Source organism: Juglans regia, chromosome 1 (genome assembly GCF_001411555.2).
Source record: "Juglans regia cultivar Chandler chromosome 1, Walnut 2.0, whole genome shotgun sequence".
NCBI classification, from domain to species: Eukaryota; Viridiplantae; Streptophyta; class Magnoliopsida; order Fagales; family Juglandaceae; genus Juglans; species Juglans regia.
In genome coordinates, this window is record NC_049901.1 from 43653931 (window position 1) to 43671105 (window position 17175).

At 37.8% G+C, this 17175-nt stretch overlaps 1 protein-coding gene across 5 annotated transcripts; it reads left to right on the forward strand.

The window, feature by feature from the left end:
- Positions 1–744: 744 nt before the first annotated feature.
- On the forward strand, positions 745–16001 carry LOC108995974 (pre-mRNA-processing factor 39-like). Of its 5 annotated transcripts, none has more exons than XM_018971673.2 (14): positions 745–877; positions 1829–2348; positions 3080–3189; positions 3645–3874; positions 4519–4686; positions 5447–5810; positions 6295–6438; positions 7239–7391; positions 7506–7622; positions 8229–8309; positions 8433–8582; positions 8965–9264; positions 14792–14905; positions 15578–16001. In XM_018971673.2, the coding sequence occupies exons 2-14, from the start codon at positions 1871–1873 to the stop codon at positions 15683–15685; spliced, it is 2517 nt and encodes an 838-aa protein (XP_018827218.1). In that variant the 5' UTR covers positions 745–877; positions 1829–1870; the 3' UTR covers positions 15686–16001. The 5 variants fall into 5 exon arrangements, with proteins under 5 accessions (XP_018827218.1, XP_018827219.1, XP_018827217.1 ...); XM_018971674.2 differs by having other exon boundaries at positions 3086–3189; XM_018971672.2 differs by having other exon boundaries at positions 746–877; positions 14789–14905.
- Positions 16002–17175: the final 1174 nt, after the last annotated feature.

A 17175-nucleotide genomic window follows, 5' to 3' on the forward strand; every position in this document is an offset into this window, starting at 1 on the left:
GTTCAAAGTCCATAAAAGATTTATAAAATTAAACTCAGAAATAGACGTGATATGTGGTATATTAAATTGTAAAATTATTATAAAGTAGATCTAACGTATTATATAAAGTTATGTCATTTTATAGATTTATTTTTATAAAATTTCTTTGTAACTGTACCCATACTCTTATTATATTGCGATTGGCTGACAACATTAGCTGGTCTATGGGCTTTGATTTCATGCCATATAAAACTAATAAAATTAACCCATCACACTCTCAAAGCTATTCAAAACCGATATTTTATATGGTAATTCAGTTATAATCATTGAGATAAATAAAAAAAAATAAGTAAAGTGGTACAATCTTGACTATCAGTCTTAACGACGAGTGCAAAATATCAGTTTTTAATAATTTAATAATGCATTGAATTAATTTTATTGCTCGAGATCACGTGAACTTTCTACTCGTATAGTCGTAGAGTACGTAAGTATTGTGTAGTCATTTTGAAAAAGAATATAATTATTATTAAAATTTTTTTATGTGAATATTATATTTATTTATTTTTTTAAAAATAATTACATGATATTTATATATTTACAACTGTAATTAATATTTTTCTATTGTTATACGTTTTTTTTTTTTTTTAAAAAGAGTGCAATCCGACCGAACTGTCTATGTTAACCAACGATCCAGATCTGACGCCATCATCGACTACCATAGTTCCGCCCACACGCGGCCCGACGCGATATAAAATCTACTCCCCAAATTCCTTGCCCTACTGGCTACTATTACCACCGCTGCTGCAGTATTTACACAAACCTCAATCCAAAACCTTCGAAGCCGAATCCAGAACTCTCAGCAAACGACAAACGACACCGGTTTCTTATTTTTCCTCAGGTACTCCTCCCTTACCCATTTCCTTTCATCACTCGTCTCGGTTCCAACAGTTTTCTGTCGAATTAGGGTTTAGAGTATGAAATAAAACCCTAGGTTAGTGGTTTAGTTTCAAAACCTAGTTTTATGGATGTGTATATGGATCTGTACAGCGCAATTTATTACTTTTTGAATTTTGCAGTCTTTTTGGTTTACATTTACTTAAGTTTATGTACATGTGGTGGTCTATCTTCTTGTAGATTGTTCCATATTTTTTTGAAAAAATTTTAGTTCAAAAGATTAACGGCAATATTCGTAGTTGTGGAATGTTTCGGTGGTCCTTAATTTTAGATCTTAATCATGCTTTTAGGCATAGCAACGAGGAAATTATTGTTGGTTCAGCAGTGGGAGACTATGTCAAGTACTGCGTATTTACTTTGATGAACTGGTAGACGTGACGATTAGTTTATATTGTTCAACAACATTTAGGTAAAGATCCTTATCTAGTATTTTAGATCAAGAACTAGATCAGAAATTGGAATTTTCTGTTAATGTCGTCTTTTGTGGTATTAACACATTGAAATTTTCGACTGATATTGATAACTAACTTCATTGGGATTTATGAATATCAGAATTAATCCACAACCATCAAAGCAATAACTCTACCAGTTGCCACCACAGCAACTATCAATACCTTCGTCTGCTTGGCTTCACAAGCAGACTTGAAAAAGCTACTAACAACTCTAATTTGACCTACTTTCTCTGTTTTAATAGTCTACATATTATATGCCTGCCCAGTTTCTCCGCTCACTGAACATCATATTACCTTTCTGAGCTAATTTTGAATGTGATTACTGGTTGATAAATTCTTTTGGATTGCCATAACCGTTAATTTTTTTAAAGATCTGAAGCAAAAGATGCAGTATGGGTGCATGCGTCTTCTGAATTTATCAAGATACAACTTTGTTTTTGTAGTCTTGCAGTGTATGCTACCAAGTAGTAATCTTTTCATTAGGTATGGGAGACCATGATACAGCCATATCTGAGACATCTTCTGTGATGGGCTATACATCTGCGAGTTATACTTCCACTGACTATTCTGATGCCAACTCAAATGTTGTCCTCGACGCCAGTGCTTTCCCATCTAAGGCTACTGGGGATTTTGCTGCCCCTGCTGCTCTGGCTGATATAAATTCTACTGTTCCTGGTGGTTTTGATTTGGGAGATGGGAACACATATAGTACAGATCCTAATCCCATCTTGCAAGAAGCACATTTGAGTACAGCATTTGAAGCCGAGCCAGCTGTCGGAGTTGCTAATACTAGTGAGAAAGTCACCGATCCAGAAAATGCAGCAATAGAGTTGTCTCAAGCAGCTGGTAATATTTCTTCTGTGGATGGTAGTGTTGGTGAAACGGGGACTCTCGCAGTTGAGAATGGAAATGCTTCTGATAATATGGCAAGAGCTGCTGATGAGCAACAGTTTGATGGTTTCGGTATATTTTTCTATCTGCAAGTTTGTTATATCAATATGTCAGGTGCAAGGTGGTTGTGGTTTTTATTTGGGCATTTTAAGACTATATATTGCTCAAGATGACCCGCATCCCACCTAGAAACCACCTATCGTCGAAATTTTCTCAAAGATTTCAGATTCTTTCAAGATTATTTTCAATCCAAACACGCATTAGTATTTTAGGAATAAGGTGAGGAATATAATGTTTCTTGCCAATTTTAGTAGATACAGATTTTGATTGGTCCAGGTCTTGAGGTTTTCTAGCATGGTTTTCAAGTTTACTCAGTCCTTGGAGGATTTTTTTTATCGTTCAAAAAAGTGATGCCAATGCATTTTTTAAGAAACTGGACGAAGAATTGTTATTTTCTTCATCTGTGCTGCATTTTTCTCATGGGTTCACCGACTGGGCAACCTAGTGCGACTAGAATTATTTTATATCTTCTTCTCTTTCTGTTTCTTTTCTATCTCATGTGTACTATCCACGATCAGTTTGACTAATGTATAGACCATTTTAAAAAAAGTGAATACACCACTTTCATCAGTCAGCCTTATGAAATTACTGGTAAAAAAAATCAGTCAGCCTTATGAAATCTGGAGTTTCTGTTTTGTGTCCTTTCTCTGCTATTTTTATTCCTCCTATTATTGAAAAATAGGAATGCAGATTTAAGCGTATAACTTCCTGATTGTTTTAAATCTTTTCCCACTTATTTGTAGTACCAGCTATGTCTGCTGAAGAAGATCGACTGTGGAACATTGTGAGGGCTAATTCTTTAGATTTTAATGCTTGGACTTCCTTGATTGAAGAGACCGAGAAGGTGGCACAGGTATGTCAGCAAATTTCAGATGTTTGATGAGTCATTTTGTTGAGTTTTCCAATCTCTACGTGTTTTTATTTGTTATTTTAGGAAGGTGCCCAACAAATTGGCTGTCTGTATGGTATTGATATCCTTCTCTTATATTGCAAGAACCAATTGTCCATTCATATGTATTTTTTAAATGAGTAGATAGTATAGTATGCCTTTCTGGATCACCTTTATTTACTTACATAGTTATGTCATAGTATGTTCTCACCCTTTTGTTTGTCTTCTCATAAAAAAATAATGTTCACCCTTTTGCTTGATTACAAATCTTTGGAATGTGAAAGTGGTGCCTTTGAGTCTAGAAACTGCATTTTTAATGTTATTTATTTAATATCTTGTGTATATTTTGCCTGCTCATTGGAGGACTGGTCCTGGTGTTTATATTTAATGAATAACATATTATCTCAACTCCCTTGCAGGAGAACATTTTGAAAATTCGAAAAGTTTATGACGCTTTTTTGGCAGAATTTCCTTTGTGTTATGGTTATTGGAAAAAGTATGCAGACCATGAGGCTCATCTAGGCTCTGTTGACAAAGTTATGGAGGTTTATGAACGGGCAGTTCAAGGAGTGACATATTCAGTGGACATTTGGTTGCATTATTGCATATTTTCCATTAGCACATATGGGGATCCAGACACCATCAGAAGGTAATGGATTTTAATTTAGCTCTTTTTTTTTTTTTTTGGCATTTTTTGGCATTGGGGGATCTTTATTGCATTGTTTCATCAGCCACAAGGCTATAGTATTTGGTGCTGCTGACATCATTCCGGTATGCCTGCAACAGTGATTCTTCACATTTTTGGCGGAAAGGTTTAATGGTAATGCACCACAGAAATGATTTTTTTCCTGATGTGCAAACCCTTGATTTGATGCAATTGTAAAAGTGTAGCTGTTTTTAAGATCTTGTTTATTTTGTTTTTGGTTTCATATACCCCTTCTTTTCTTGCCTCTCTCCCCATAGGCCTATGCCGTAGTCATTTAGTTGTCATTGAATCATGGCTATCTTTAACTTTGACACTTTGAGGGGCATCAATATGCAAATTGCTGCTGGGAAGATCTCGTCAAGTTAAGGGCTAAGATGGCCTCTATCACTGCTTCCTTTCACGGACATAGTATGATTTTTTTTCCAGGAAGGTAAATGTAGAGTTTGGAAGTGATATGCTGTTAAGAATGAATTGTTTCTTCTCCTTGACATTGGCCAATGTCACCGATTTATGGATGTGCTTGGGTTAAATGGGTTAATTTTTATACTTATAGAATAATGGTTTCTATTATTTTTATGGTGTTTTAGGCTCTTTGAACGAGGATTAGCTTATGTTGGAACGGATTACCTGTCGTTCACCCTCTGGGATAAATATATTGAATATGAATACATGCAGCAAGAATGGGGCCGTCTTGCTATGATTTACACCCGGATTTTGGAGTATCCAAATCAACAATTGGATCGGTATTTTACCAGGTGATTCCTTGAAGCCTTGTACATTGCCCATATGTTTATTTGTTTACCTTGTAATCCTCAGTTGTGGGATTGGGTTCCTTAAGTTCACTCTATGTTACATTAGAAACCTCTTGCACATGTCCAGTGTTGCATTTAGAAGATTTGGGGTGGCTGAATGTGTTCGGGGCAGGTTTTGTAGTGGTCAGATAGAGCACTGTTTCCTTGGATTTATACTTTCGCATGCCTGGTTTGTACGATAAAGGCAATAGAGTTAAGAAGGTTGTATTCCTCCATTAACTATGATGGTGTTGTGAGTCATAGTAGAACAAATGGAAGACTTCTTGTGGGTGTATTGAGGCCACGCTGTGAAGACGTTTGTGTTTGATCAGGGATGGCATCCTCAGTTTCGTCTTGCTTTGTGCGAGGAGTTTGTGGTGCTTTTTCAGGCTTTAGGGGGAGTTCATTATGTGGGATAGGACCTGGTGGTTTTAGAGCTTTGTGCGAGTTTTTGGTGCTTTTTTGGGCTTTAGGGGGAGTTCATTATGTTGCTTGTAGTGTTGCATAATTTCTGTTGGGGTAGTTGGTATATGTGGGATAGGTCCTGGTGGTTTTAGGGCTTAGTTTGGTGGTTTTTTTTTACTTCTTTGATTCGGTGGTTTTCTTGTATACTTGTATTCTTGGGTTCACCATTTGGTTTTGATCGGATTTTGATTACTTGTAAAAAAATTATATATTTCCTTTTTGAAGTTTTATTTATCTTCCTGGCGCGATGGCATAACAGCTTCAAAGAGTTAGTTGGAAGTCGACCTTTGTCTGAAATAATGACTGCTGAGGAAGCTGCAACAGCAGCAGGTGGACTTTCTGAGGATGGTGTCCAAACGAATGAGGGAGAGGTTCATCCTGATGCTACAGAACAATCTCCTAAACCTGTAAGTTCTGGCTTAACAGAAGCAGAGGAGTTGCAGAAGTATATCGCCGTTAGAGAAGAGATGTATAAGAAAGCTAAGGAGTTCGATTCTAAGATCATTGGTTTTGAAACAGCTATTAGGAGGCCCTACTTTCATGTGCGGCCCCTCAATGTTGCAGAGCTTGAAAATTGGCATAGCTATTTGGATTTCATGGAAAAGGAAGGTGACTTTAACAAGGTATTTGAGTGATTTTGCTTTCTGTTTCTCTGTTTTGTAGTTTTTGGTTGTCCTTGTTACATATTGACTCACAGTTAAATAATATCTGCTGCCGCCAATGCTTTATTGGCTAAACCGTTGGATGAAGGAACTTTTTAAACGGGAAATTGAACTGAGACTAAAGCATGGGCCTTCGATTTGGTTTCTTTAAGGCTAAGTACTTCAAACCCTCATTTGTCAGTGGACGTTCCAGGTTGATGATGTGTTTGTATAGTAAATGTTATTCTTTTTAAAGTTCCAATGTTATGCATGCAGGTGTCTTCTTATCTTCCTAACCATCTGTCTGTCAGACAAGGAGGGTCCCTCCCTTCGTATTTGAGGGGCCTCTCTGTTCCGCTAACGGAGTATATCTTATGCATATCTCCTTTGTGCTTTGAAATGTTATTTTAATTTTGTGAGCTGAATACCAAATAATGTATTGTCAATTTTCTTTTTTGTGAATCAGGTGGTCAAGTTATATGAAAGATGCCTGATTGCATGTGCCAATTATCCTGAGTATTGGATACGGTATGTTTTATGCATGGAAGCTGGTGGAATGTTGGATCTTGCAAATAACGCACTTGCTCGTGCAACCCAAGTCTTTGTCAAGGTAGGATATTTCCCATATGAATCTTCTTCATTAGGACATAGGGAAAGGAGTGTGAACTTCCCAACCAGTTTTTTTGCTCGGAGAGAGAAAAGAACTGAAGAGGAGTATAGATATATAGTTTTACCTTCATGCCACTACATAAATCATTTAAAGTGCGCTATCGTAGATATATAGTTTAATCATTAAAAATTTTATAAGCAAAGAGACATTTCACAACTTTTATAAGAAGCCTGCTCTCCCTCTTGCAATCTTCTTGCTGTGGCGCGAATTGGTTTTGGTGGGCTGAAGGGGTTATGCCTCTCCGTCATCCCCACCTTGCCCCATCCTTTTCCCACCTACCAAACGAAGGTATTTCCCTTCATACACTGTTTTCTGCTACCCTTCTCTACCCCCCTCCATTTGCTCCGAGCAAACAGTGTAAAGTATGGGCATCCTATTTGTTGTTCATCAATATTCATATCAACAGATTATGAGTTGGAAGACCCTTTGAACCACCATATGGTTTTATCCTTTTAAGTTCCAACCTTCTTACCATAATTACTGATAATATGAATTTCCTTTCCTTCTCTTTTCTGGTTATTTCAGCATCGAACCCTCAATATGTTTGAATTGCTAATGTGTTTTACAAATAAGCTTACATTGCCATACCTTTTCATCTTCCATTGTCAGTATTCAGCCATGATATATTACGATTTCTATCTTGTACTTTCCTTTAAAACTTAATTCCCTCACATCTGATTTACTTTTTTATGCCAAATCTACTTTATCATTTTTTTTTTTGGTGGTCAAATCTATAACAGAGACAACCAGAGATCCACCTTTTTGCTGCACGGTATAAAGAGCAAAATGGGGATATACCTGGTTCTCAAGATGCCTATCAACTGGTGCATACTGAAATCTCTCCTGGTCTCATTGAAGCAATTATTAAGCATGCAAATATGGAATATCGCCTGGTATGTTGAGTTAGAAAGCTGTTTAAGATTTTAATTTTCGATATATATGCTATAAAGAAAAAATATGATAAATTTGTTACATTTTTAACTCAAATCATTTCTCCTTTATTGCAGGGGAATCTAGAAGCTGCCTACTCCTTGTATGAACAGGCCATTGCTATTGAAAAAGGAAAAGAGCATTCACAGACATTACCGATGCTGTATGCGCAATACTCTCGGTTTGCATATATGGTAGGTTGGGCAACTTGTTTGTCTGTGTATGCGTGTGTGTGTTTGTGGCTTACAGGTATAATGCTTTTGGTTTGATTTGATTCTTGATACCAACTGTATTCAGCTTACTGTTCTCATCCTCCATTATATCTTTTATTTTTATTTGTGTTTGATTGCTCATGACATTTTCAAATTTAAAATTCAGAGATTTTGTGGTTTTTATGTTTTTCAAGGAGTCCTTTTATAAGTGAACATGATTAAATTAGGCATATTTTTCATTTTCAACTTTAGGGACAAGAAAAGTGCCTGAACATGCTGTTTTAGTGTCTCAATTTAAATGACGTTTTGCTTTAATTTCATTTAGATGTTGGCTGTTTCTTTGTTTTGTTATTTCAAGTAAACACAAGATCACTTGTCAAGATAAAAACAAGACAATGGTTATGATTTCCATGTTGATATGAAATTCCAATGAACTAAATTTCTTGATATATCCCCAATAAATCTTTTATCATATTCTTCCATATTTCCCCTTGGACATCTGTTGAAGTCATTATTGGTCATCAATCTTTGATTTTTTTTGCGCTTCATGCTATGGCTGATATCTCTATTTCCTGATTTTATTGGTAGGTTTCTGGTAATGAAGAAAAAGCTAGGGAAATTCTAGTTCAAGCACTTGAGCATGTCCAACTATCAAAACCGATTCTTGAGGTCTGTTCTCTCTCTCTCTCTCTCTCTCTCTCGCCTGCATGTGCAGACACATTTTGTTTAAAAAATAGTCTCAATAAGGTTCTTTTAGCTAATTTACTGCTTTTGCTTCCATGATGCCTGTAGGCATTAATACATTTTGAGGTAATTCAGTCCTTACCGAAGCGAATTGATTATTTGGATTCATTGGTTGTTAAGTTCATTGTTCCTGACCTGGAGAGCCCCAATGTTGCTAGTCCAGCTGATCGGGAAGAGCTATCATGCATTTTTTTGGAGGTACAGCCAGACATTTTCTTTTTAGCTGTTGAAGATCTTGGTCTCTCTCTCTCTCTCATTTGATTGGGTCCTTAAGCTTTTCCTTGCATACAAGAGTTTGATTGGGTCAGCTGGGTTGGGTATGGGCTGATTAGCAACGTGTATTCTTCAGGCTGAAGCCTCTTAGCGTTTTTTCTGTTGAGTAATTGTCTTTGTTATATGTTCATGATTTATACCGGTCACTCTTTAAAGATTAGATTGCAGTTTAGAAATCATTTTAGAAATTAGTTTGCACCAAAGTTGAATATCTTCTAGTATCGCAAACGCCCAATTCTTTGTCTTGATATTCTTTTATTGGGAAAATGTTGCTTCAAAGTCTTGTGTGCTTGCATGGATTTTTCAGTTTGTGAATGCCTTTGGGGATGTACCATCTATCAAGAAGGCTGAGGATCGGCATGCCAAGCTTTTCCTACCCCACCGGAGCACCTCAGAGTTGAAAAAGCGCCATGCAGAGGATTATCTAGCATCAGATAAAGCTAAGATAGCAAGGTCTTATTCTGTTCCTTCACCTGCCCAGTCCTTGATGGGTGCATATCCAAATGCACAAAACCAGTGGACATCTGGTTATGGTTTGCAGCCTCAAGCTTGGCCTCCAGCTACACAAGCACAGGGACAACAGTGGGCCCCTGGATATACGCAACAGGTAAATTTTATTTTCTCCACACCATCTTATTTTCATGTATATACATGCTGTTTGCTCATTTGTCATGGCTGGCTGAGGAGTATCTTTGACTAATTTGCTGGAGTTTCCATATCAACCAAATTTCTATTCAAAGTTAGTTTTTGGTTTTTTCTCATTGATGGGTTTTGATGGTTAATAAGTATGCTGGGTAGGAGTGTTGATGCTACCTTTTGTCTAGTGAAGATGTTTCTTTTTGTGCTTCCCTAGTCAGCGCAAAACTGAATTTTTTTTTGATAAGTACATAAGGTATGCCCTAACTATGTTGGCGCAAAAGAGACAAGAAAATAATGTAAATCCAAGCTATTAAAGTCAACAGCAATGACCCAAGTACATAAGAGTTCTAATAAATAAAGCTTTAGTTCCTCCATTGATCTCTCATTGTCTTTGAACGCCCGATAATTGTGTTCCTGCCACAAACACCACATGATATATATAGGGACCATCTTTCACACAGCTTTAATCCATTGAATGCCTCGTTGATTTGTCCAGCTAGCTAGAACTGCCACCATTGTTGTGGGCATAACCCAAGCCAAGTCTAGTCTGCTAAACACCTCATTCCATAACACACTAGCTGTCACACAATGTAGTAGGAGATGGTCCGCAGACTTGTCCCCTTTCCTACACATGCAGCACCAATCCGTGATGATCACCTTGTGTTTCCTCAAATTATATGTTGTGAGGATCTTACTCAAGGAAGCTGTCCACACGAAGAATTTGCTTTGAGTGGCGCCTTATGTCTCTAAATCCTTCTCCATGGAAACTGAATATCCGGCTCGTGTGAGAGACTTATAGAAAGAGCGAACCGAGAATGAAGCTTTACCTACGGGTGTCCACCACAAAAAATCTTCTCGCTGGTTGCTCAGTTTTATGGAGTAAAAAAGGCTGAAAAAGCCTTCAAAGCTGCTCATTTCCCAATCTTGTGTCGCCCTGCTAAAATTGATATTCGACTGGATTTGCTCCCCTGATATCACCATGACTGCAGCCATTGAAACTTCTTTGGCACTTGCAACCCTGAAAAGTGAAGGAAATAAATCCTTTAAAGCATTGTTACCACACCAAATTCACTCCAGAATTTAATCCTGGAACCCTCACCCAAAAGAAATCTTGTGGGTCGAGTAAAGGCTCCCCATCCTCGTCTTATGTGTTTCCACAATCCCACTCCATAAGCCCCTCTCACTTCTTTAGTACACCAGCCCCCCCATAAGCCTCCATATTTGCACTCAATCACCAATTTCCATAGGGCTTCCGATTCCTTATTGTATCTCCACAGCCATTTTCTAAGTATCTCCACCATTAGAGATAGGGCACATACCTTCTCCCAATTGACTAGGTGGAATTTGAACTCTTCACCCACTCCACTCCACTTCACACCACACCACAAGAAATCACGTTAGATTTTCTCAATTCGGAACGCCACTCTTGCTGGGTTAGGGAATAGAGACAGAAAGTATGTTCGTAAATTAGTCAATGTACTCTTGATCAAGGTAATCCTACCACTTTTTCACAGGTACATTCTCTTCCATCTGGCCTGTCTCTGCTCTACTTTCTCAATCACCGTGTCCCATAATGAAGAAGCTCTCAAGGCAGCCCCCCAACGGGACTCCAAGGTAAGTCATAGGAAGAGAGACAATCTTACACCCCAGAGTGCTAGCCATCTGTCTTATATTATGAACACCTCCCATTGGCACCATCTCTGATTTGTCAAAGTTCATTTTTAACCCGGACGCTGCTTTAAAACAAAGGAGAAAGGCCTTCGACGCAAACCTGGTTATGATTTGCCTCTCAAAAGATAAGTGTCATCTACAAACAACAAATGAGAAATATTAACAATTTCCCTATCCGAGGCTCCAATCGAGAAGCCAACCATGAAACCATTATTAATTAGTGCCGATGTCATTTTGCTGAGCGCCTCCATCACAATAACAAAGAGTAGTGGGGACAATGGGTCTCTTTGTCTTAAACCTCGTGTGCTATAAAAAAAACCAGCTGGGCTTCCATTTATCAAAACTGAGAATTTCACCGTTGATATGCACCAGCAGATCCACGACCGCCACCTCTCATCAAAACCACACCTCCCAAGAAGGTAAAGTAGAAAATCTTAGTTAACGTGGTCATACGTCTTCTCCATGTCTAGTTTGCAAATGATCCCTGTAGTGCCAGTTTTCAGTCTATTGTCAAGACATTCATTGGCAATAAGAACCGCTTCTAAAATTTGTCTACCCTTTAGAAATGCATTTTGGGATTTTGTAATTGAGCTTTGTTACACAACCTCCACCACACTCCACACTCCACACTTTTTTAAATTTTTTAAATTTTTAATATTTTTTTAAAATTTTTTTTGAGTTTATTTTTTTTAAATTATTTCAAATTTTTTATTCATTATTCATATAATAAATATTTAATAAAAGAAAAAAATAATAAAAATTAAAAATAATGTAGAGTGTGGAGGTTGTGTGAATAGTAGGAGGTTGAGTAGATTTTTTGTTTGCAATTATCTTCCCTAATACCTCAGCTAGGCGATTCGCAAGCGCCTTGGAAATTATCTTGTATGCCATTTACTAGGCTAATGGGCCGAAACTTCCTAATCTCCACTACCCAACCTTCTTCAGTATCAATGCAAGAAAAGTAGTGTTAAGGCTTTTCTTAGAACTTCCAACTGAGAATAGCTCTTGAAACACCCTCATAAGATCATCTTTTAACATGTCCCAACATATTTGAAAGAAGCCCATAGAAAAGCCGTCAGGACTCAGTGCCTTATCTTTGACCATTCTCCTCACCACTTCAAGAACCTTTGCCTCCTCAAAAGGCCTCTCCAACCGATAAACATCATGCGACCCAATAGACTCAAAGTCAAGCCCATCAAACGTGGGCTGCCATCCTGCTTGCTCGGTAAGTAAATGCTCAAAAAAATCAACTACATGATTATGAATCACCGGAGCTTCCTTACAATCAACACCATCAATTTTCAGCATCTCAATGTTGTTGATTATGCTATGAGAGTTTGCTATTTTGTGGAAGAACTTGGTGATTTGATCTCCTTCCTTTAACCACAATGCTCTTGATTTTTTATGCCAAGAAGTCTCTTCTAATAAAATAATCCTCCCAAGATTTGGGACCAACACAGTCTTCCGAGCTAATTCTTCCTGAGTGAGGGTCTGTCCTCTTGTATCCTCTCTAACTCTTGGATCTCCATCAACTTGCTTTTCTTGCGTTCCCCTATATCACCAAAAGACTGAATGTTCCAAAGCTTTAAATATTTTTTTAGAGCTTTCAGTTTACCTGCACAGATGAAGCTAGGGAGACCTTGTATCTTATATGAGGACCACCAGTGTCTGACCCTGTCCACAAAGCCTTCAGATTTTAGCCACATATTTTCAAACTTAAAGTACTGTCGCCTTCTTTGGAGACCACCACAATCCAGCATGATGGGCCAATGATATGAACAAAGACGAGATATTCTCTCTTGACATACATCCGGAAAATGACTTCCATTTTGGTGATATTAAGAATCTATCCAGTCGAGACCACATCTGATTATTAGACCACGTGAAAGAACCCCCTGCTAGAGGCAGATCCACTAGGTTCAAATAAAAAATGCACTCTGAGAATTCTGTCATTGCTAGCCGCAGTCTTCTATTTTCGAAACATTTACTTGAAAATCTTATGACATTAAAATCTCCACAATGCACCATGGAAGGTCCCACCAGCTATGAACTCCAGCTAATTCTTCCCACAATAGTTTTCTGTTGTCTAAGTTTGGTCCATAGACACTTGGAAAAGCCCACAGAAAATTATCTATGGCACTCTTAAAGGAACATGCCACTATGAACACCCTATGAATTCCTCCATTTTCTCCCCCACCCGTCTATCCCACATCACCAATACAACACTTGATGCCCCATTAGATGCCAAATACACCTAATCCACATTTACACAACTCCATAAACTTCTCACAATTCTTCTAGTAATTAATTTCAGCTTTGTCTCCTGTAAACATACAATGTCCGCCGTCCACTCACGAAGCAAGTTTCTTATTTGGAGATGCTTATTGACTCGTTGAGCCCGCGGACATTACACAACACAATTTTGGGTTTCATTGTGGGGAGGCCAACCCCTTCCCTTTTGATCTGTCCCTGCTGGAAATGCCCTCATAATTCAGCAACCATGTTAACCTCTTAAGCTCTCACTGTTTTTTTGAGCCAGCTTTTCTCTGTTGTTGGTGCCCCACTTCATTGGTGGTAAGCAAAGCCATAAATTGTTCCTCAAATCCTTTACACTCTATCCCCACACATTGTTGTATTTCCTTCACCTTGTGAATGCCCATCCTGAAACACTAGATTGATCCGGTAACATATAATCCAGAGGGATAGGCTCACCCACTATGAACGCCGTCAGCAGACCCTGTGTCTCTTCCACAAAAAAATTTTCATCCTCCCCAACAGGCCCACTGTCCACCTGGACGAGTCTTTGGGAAGTCTCTTCTTCAGAAAATGGAAGTTCTTCACTACCAGATTGGGAAAGGTCATCGAAACACGCCACCAAATTTCCCTCTTGAGTGTTCGTCCATCTTAGAATCATCGAGAAGCTGTTTTTGGGGGTTTGTCGGAGTATACCCTTCTCTCCCATAGCCCATCGACGCTTTCTGGCCACTGCTCAACGGTGAGCCGACACACGGTGGTGTAGAAATCCCCACTGGATGGTCCACCATCGTTTTTTGGACACGGTGTTTACTGACCACCTATTGACTGCTCCACTGCCATCGCTGGCATCTTCTGTATCCCCGTCAACGAATCCTCAGCAGGCCGCGGGCTTCGCATCAAGTTTTCTGGTGGAAGAGTAAGGGCAGGTCTGGTAACAAAAACAAAACACAAAATTCTCATCTTATCTCATCTCATCATTACACATTTTTCAAATCTCCATACAAAATATAATAAACAATTCAACTTTTTCAAATTCTAATACACATTTTTCAAATCCCAAAACAATAATAATATTAAAACATAATATTTTAAACTTCAAAACAAAACATAAAATTCTCATCTCACCCCCCAAACCTGCCCTAAGACTTCTGCCATTGGAGGGCCTCGGAGCCCCTTTTTGTTCTCTCCACATGGGCTGGGTTGAGTTATTTTGAAAACTCATAGCCATTGTACTCAAAATAACTCAACTAAGCCTGCTGTAAGATAGCGAATGTGTGAAAGTATTGTTGCCATGCCCTTAGCGAATCAAGAAACCTGGTTGTTTGGGATGTAATTTTCAATCTTAGTATACCAGAGAGATCATGTATAGTTGAGTACCCTGCTTCCTTTTATATGGTTTTAATGTTTTAATATTTCTCCTCAAGTGTACTTATGAAAAAAAAATATTCCTCCTCTAGTGTGGCTTGAATGTGCATATGCAGGGTTGTTTTCTATAATCCAAAACGTCTTGAAATACCATAATTTATTATGGCTATTATTTATCAACGACCCTTTAAATCTTGCAGCAGGCTGCATACAGTGCATATAGTGGCTATGGAAGTGGTTACCCTAATCCACAAACGGCAGCATCAACGCCACAAACTCCATCTTTTGGGGCTTATCCTAGTACATATCCTGCACAGGTATCTGCTATTATTGTCGTGTGTGTAGATCAGAATTCTTGTTTTTACATGTTAACAACCTATATTTGATTTTTCATTGTATTTGTTTTTTTTTTCCTTCTATTTTTGTTAAAAAAAAATTGGGGGCCAGGAGAGTGAAAAGTTTTTTTTTTAAATTTTTATTGAAAGTTGATTTATCTCTCCTTTCTGATGATTTCTTTGCTAGCCACATGGAACTACTTTATGCTTTTCTAAAGTATTTACTCCAGGAAAAAATACAGGGTCTATTGATTGTCCATAAAAATCTCAGTTATGGGCTTGTATCCTTCCTTTGGATATGTGTATCCCAACTTAAAGGTTGGCAACCTTTCGGACCTTTGGTCGTTTATTCACATGTTTGTCAGCTGAACTTCCATTTGTCTCTCCACTTGGTATCTTTTGATGTGTACTCCTTGTCCTATTACACATTGCAATGTTTTGGGATTACTAAATGTTTCATTTCTTGCCGAGGCCTAATGCACCTTGGGGATCAGTTGAGATTTTGTTCTTGGACACCTGGTGCCAATAATAAATAAATGTTTCATTTCTATCACTTGCCCCCTTTTGGGGCATGTATGAAGACACTTGGTATCTCTCTGCTTTTTGCTTGCCCGGCATCACTACAGCTGATAATTTTGCGTATAATTTGAGCAGGCTTTCCCTCAACAAAGTTACGCTCAACCCGCTGCAGCAGCAACTTTGGCCGCCCCAGCCCAGCAACCTGCAGCAGTTCCTCAGGCCTATTATGGGAGTTACTACTAAAACGGCAAGACGATTGCTGCACTGTTTTGGCAGATGTAATCTATTCTTTTAACTTGCGAGTCTCAATACAGACCTGGCCCGTACCATGGGTTTTTTTAGACATGGTTATGGTGTAGCTAACAAGAACTATAGGGAAGAGGTCTCTGTTTTAGTTGTGACTGGCAAATAGATGTTGTGTATGTTAGTTTTCTTTTCTTTTTTTTCCCTGTTAATTTTGGGGTATTTTCATGTACTGTGTCGTGCTTTCTTATAGTTCCTTAGATATTTGGACTTCCCTTTTGCATTAGAACTATAATCAAAGAATCTTGTTTAAGCATCTTGCTTTCCGAAGTAGCTAAAAAACCGAGTCTTGGTACCTCCCTCCGCTTCCAATACAAAGCCATGTTTTAATTTCATACTCAATTTTGGTCATGCTTCATGGCGTGGTGTTAGGGTCCTCTGGAAAACTTGTCCAGAGATGTGTGCAGTAGAGTTTTCTAATGCCTTACCTCTGAGAAATGTTTATTTTTCAGAGTGGCCCATGACTTTTGAGGATCATGCCTAAAACAGAAAGAAAACGCACATCACTTTTTACAACATATTACGTAGCCATGTATTAAAATGAAGGATAGTTTAATAAAATAATTTATAAAAGTAACATCATTTTATAAAGAGAAATGATACTTGTAGTCGTTAATGTGCAAGTGACGTGCAGTCGCTTTGAAAAAAGTGAACAAATATGAGATTTACATGAAAATAAATTAATTTTTTAATAGTAGATTTCACTTTTTTTCAAAGCGACTGTGCAGTGTTTGTGCATTTCACGACTGTATATAGCATTACTTTTTTATAAAACTATATTTCATTTTAAAACATGTGTTGTGAAATATGTTATATGGGTATTATTGCTAATCCTTATACCGTAGGATGGTAATTAATATCTTTGAAATAAGGTGCCTTTGATAGTAGTTTATTTATTTACATATTTTTTGCCTGGATAACCTCTTTATCTCTGAAGGAAAAAAGACACCATAGATTGGTGTTGCAAGAATATGAAAACTATCTTTTATTCAATTGTCTTTTAATCAAGTTGTGTTGGTTTGGGTTTATGCAATACAGACAAAAGAGAGAGAAGTAGAGCTTGAAACAAGGGATTTTGTTGGTGGAAAGTGCTCTCTCTCTCTCTCTCTCGTTTTTATTTTTCTCTTAATCTGCCCTTGGTTGGAGAGACACGATTGTTCGATGTTCTTGCCCACCCATCTATGGAACATAAATATGGGATTAAGTCGAACACCCTCGTCTCAAAGTAGAAGGCATTCCATCCTGAGCAATGACTCAGACATAATTAGTTTTCATTTTTTTTTTCTATTTTAAATGAATAGACATTTGTGTAAAATAATTACCCTTACAACTCTAGTTTTACAAAAGAAAAAAAAAACTATCTATTTAATTTAAAAAAAAAAAACTAAATTAACCAACTTTTATTCGATTTATCATTTTCAATCACAACC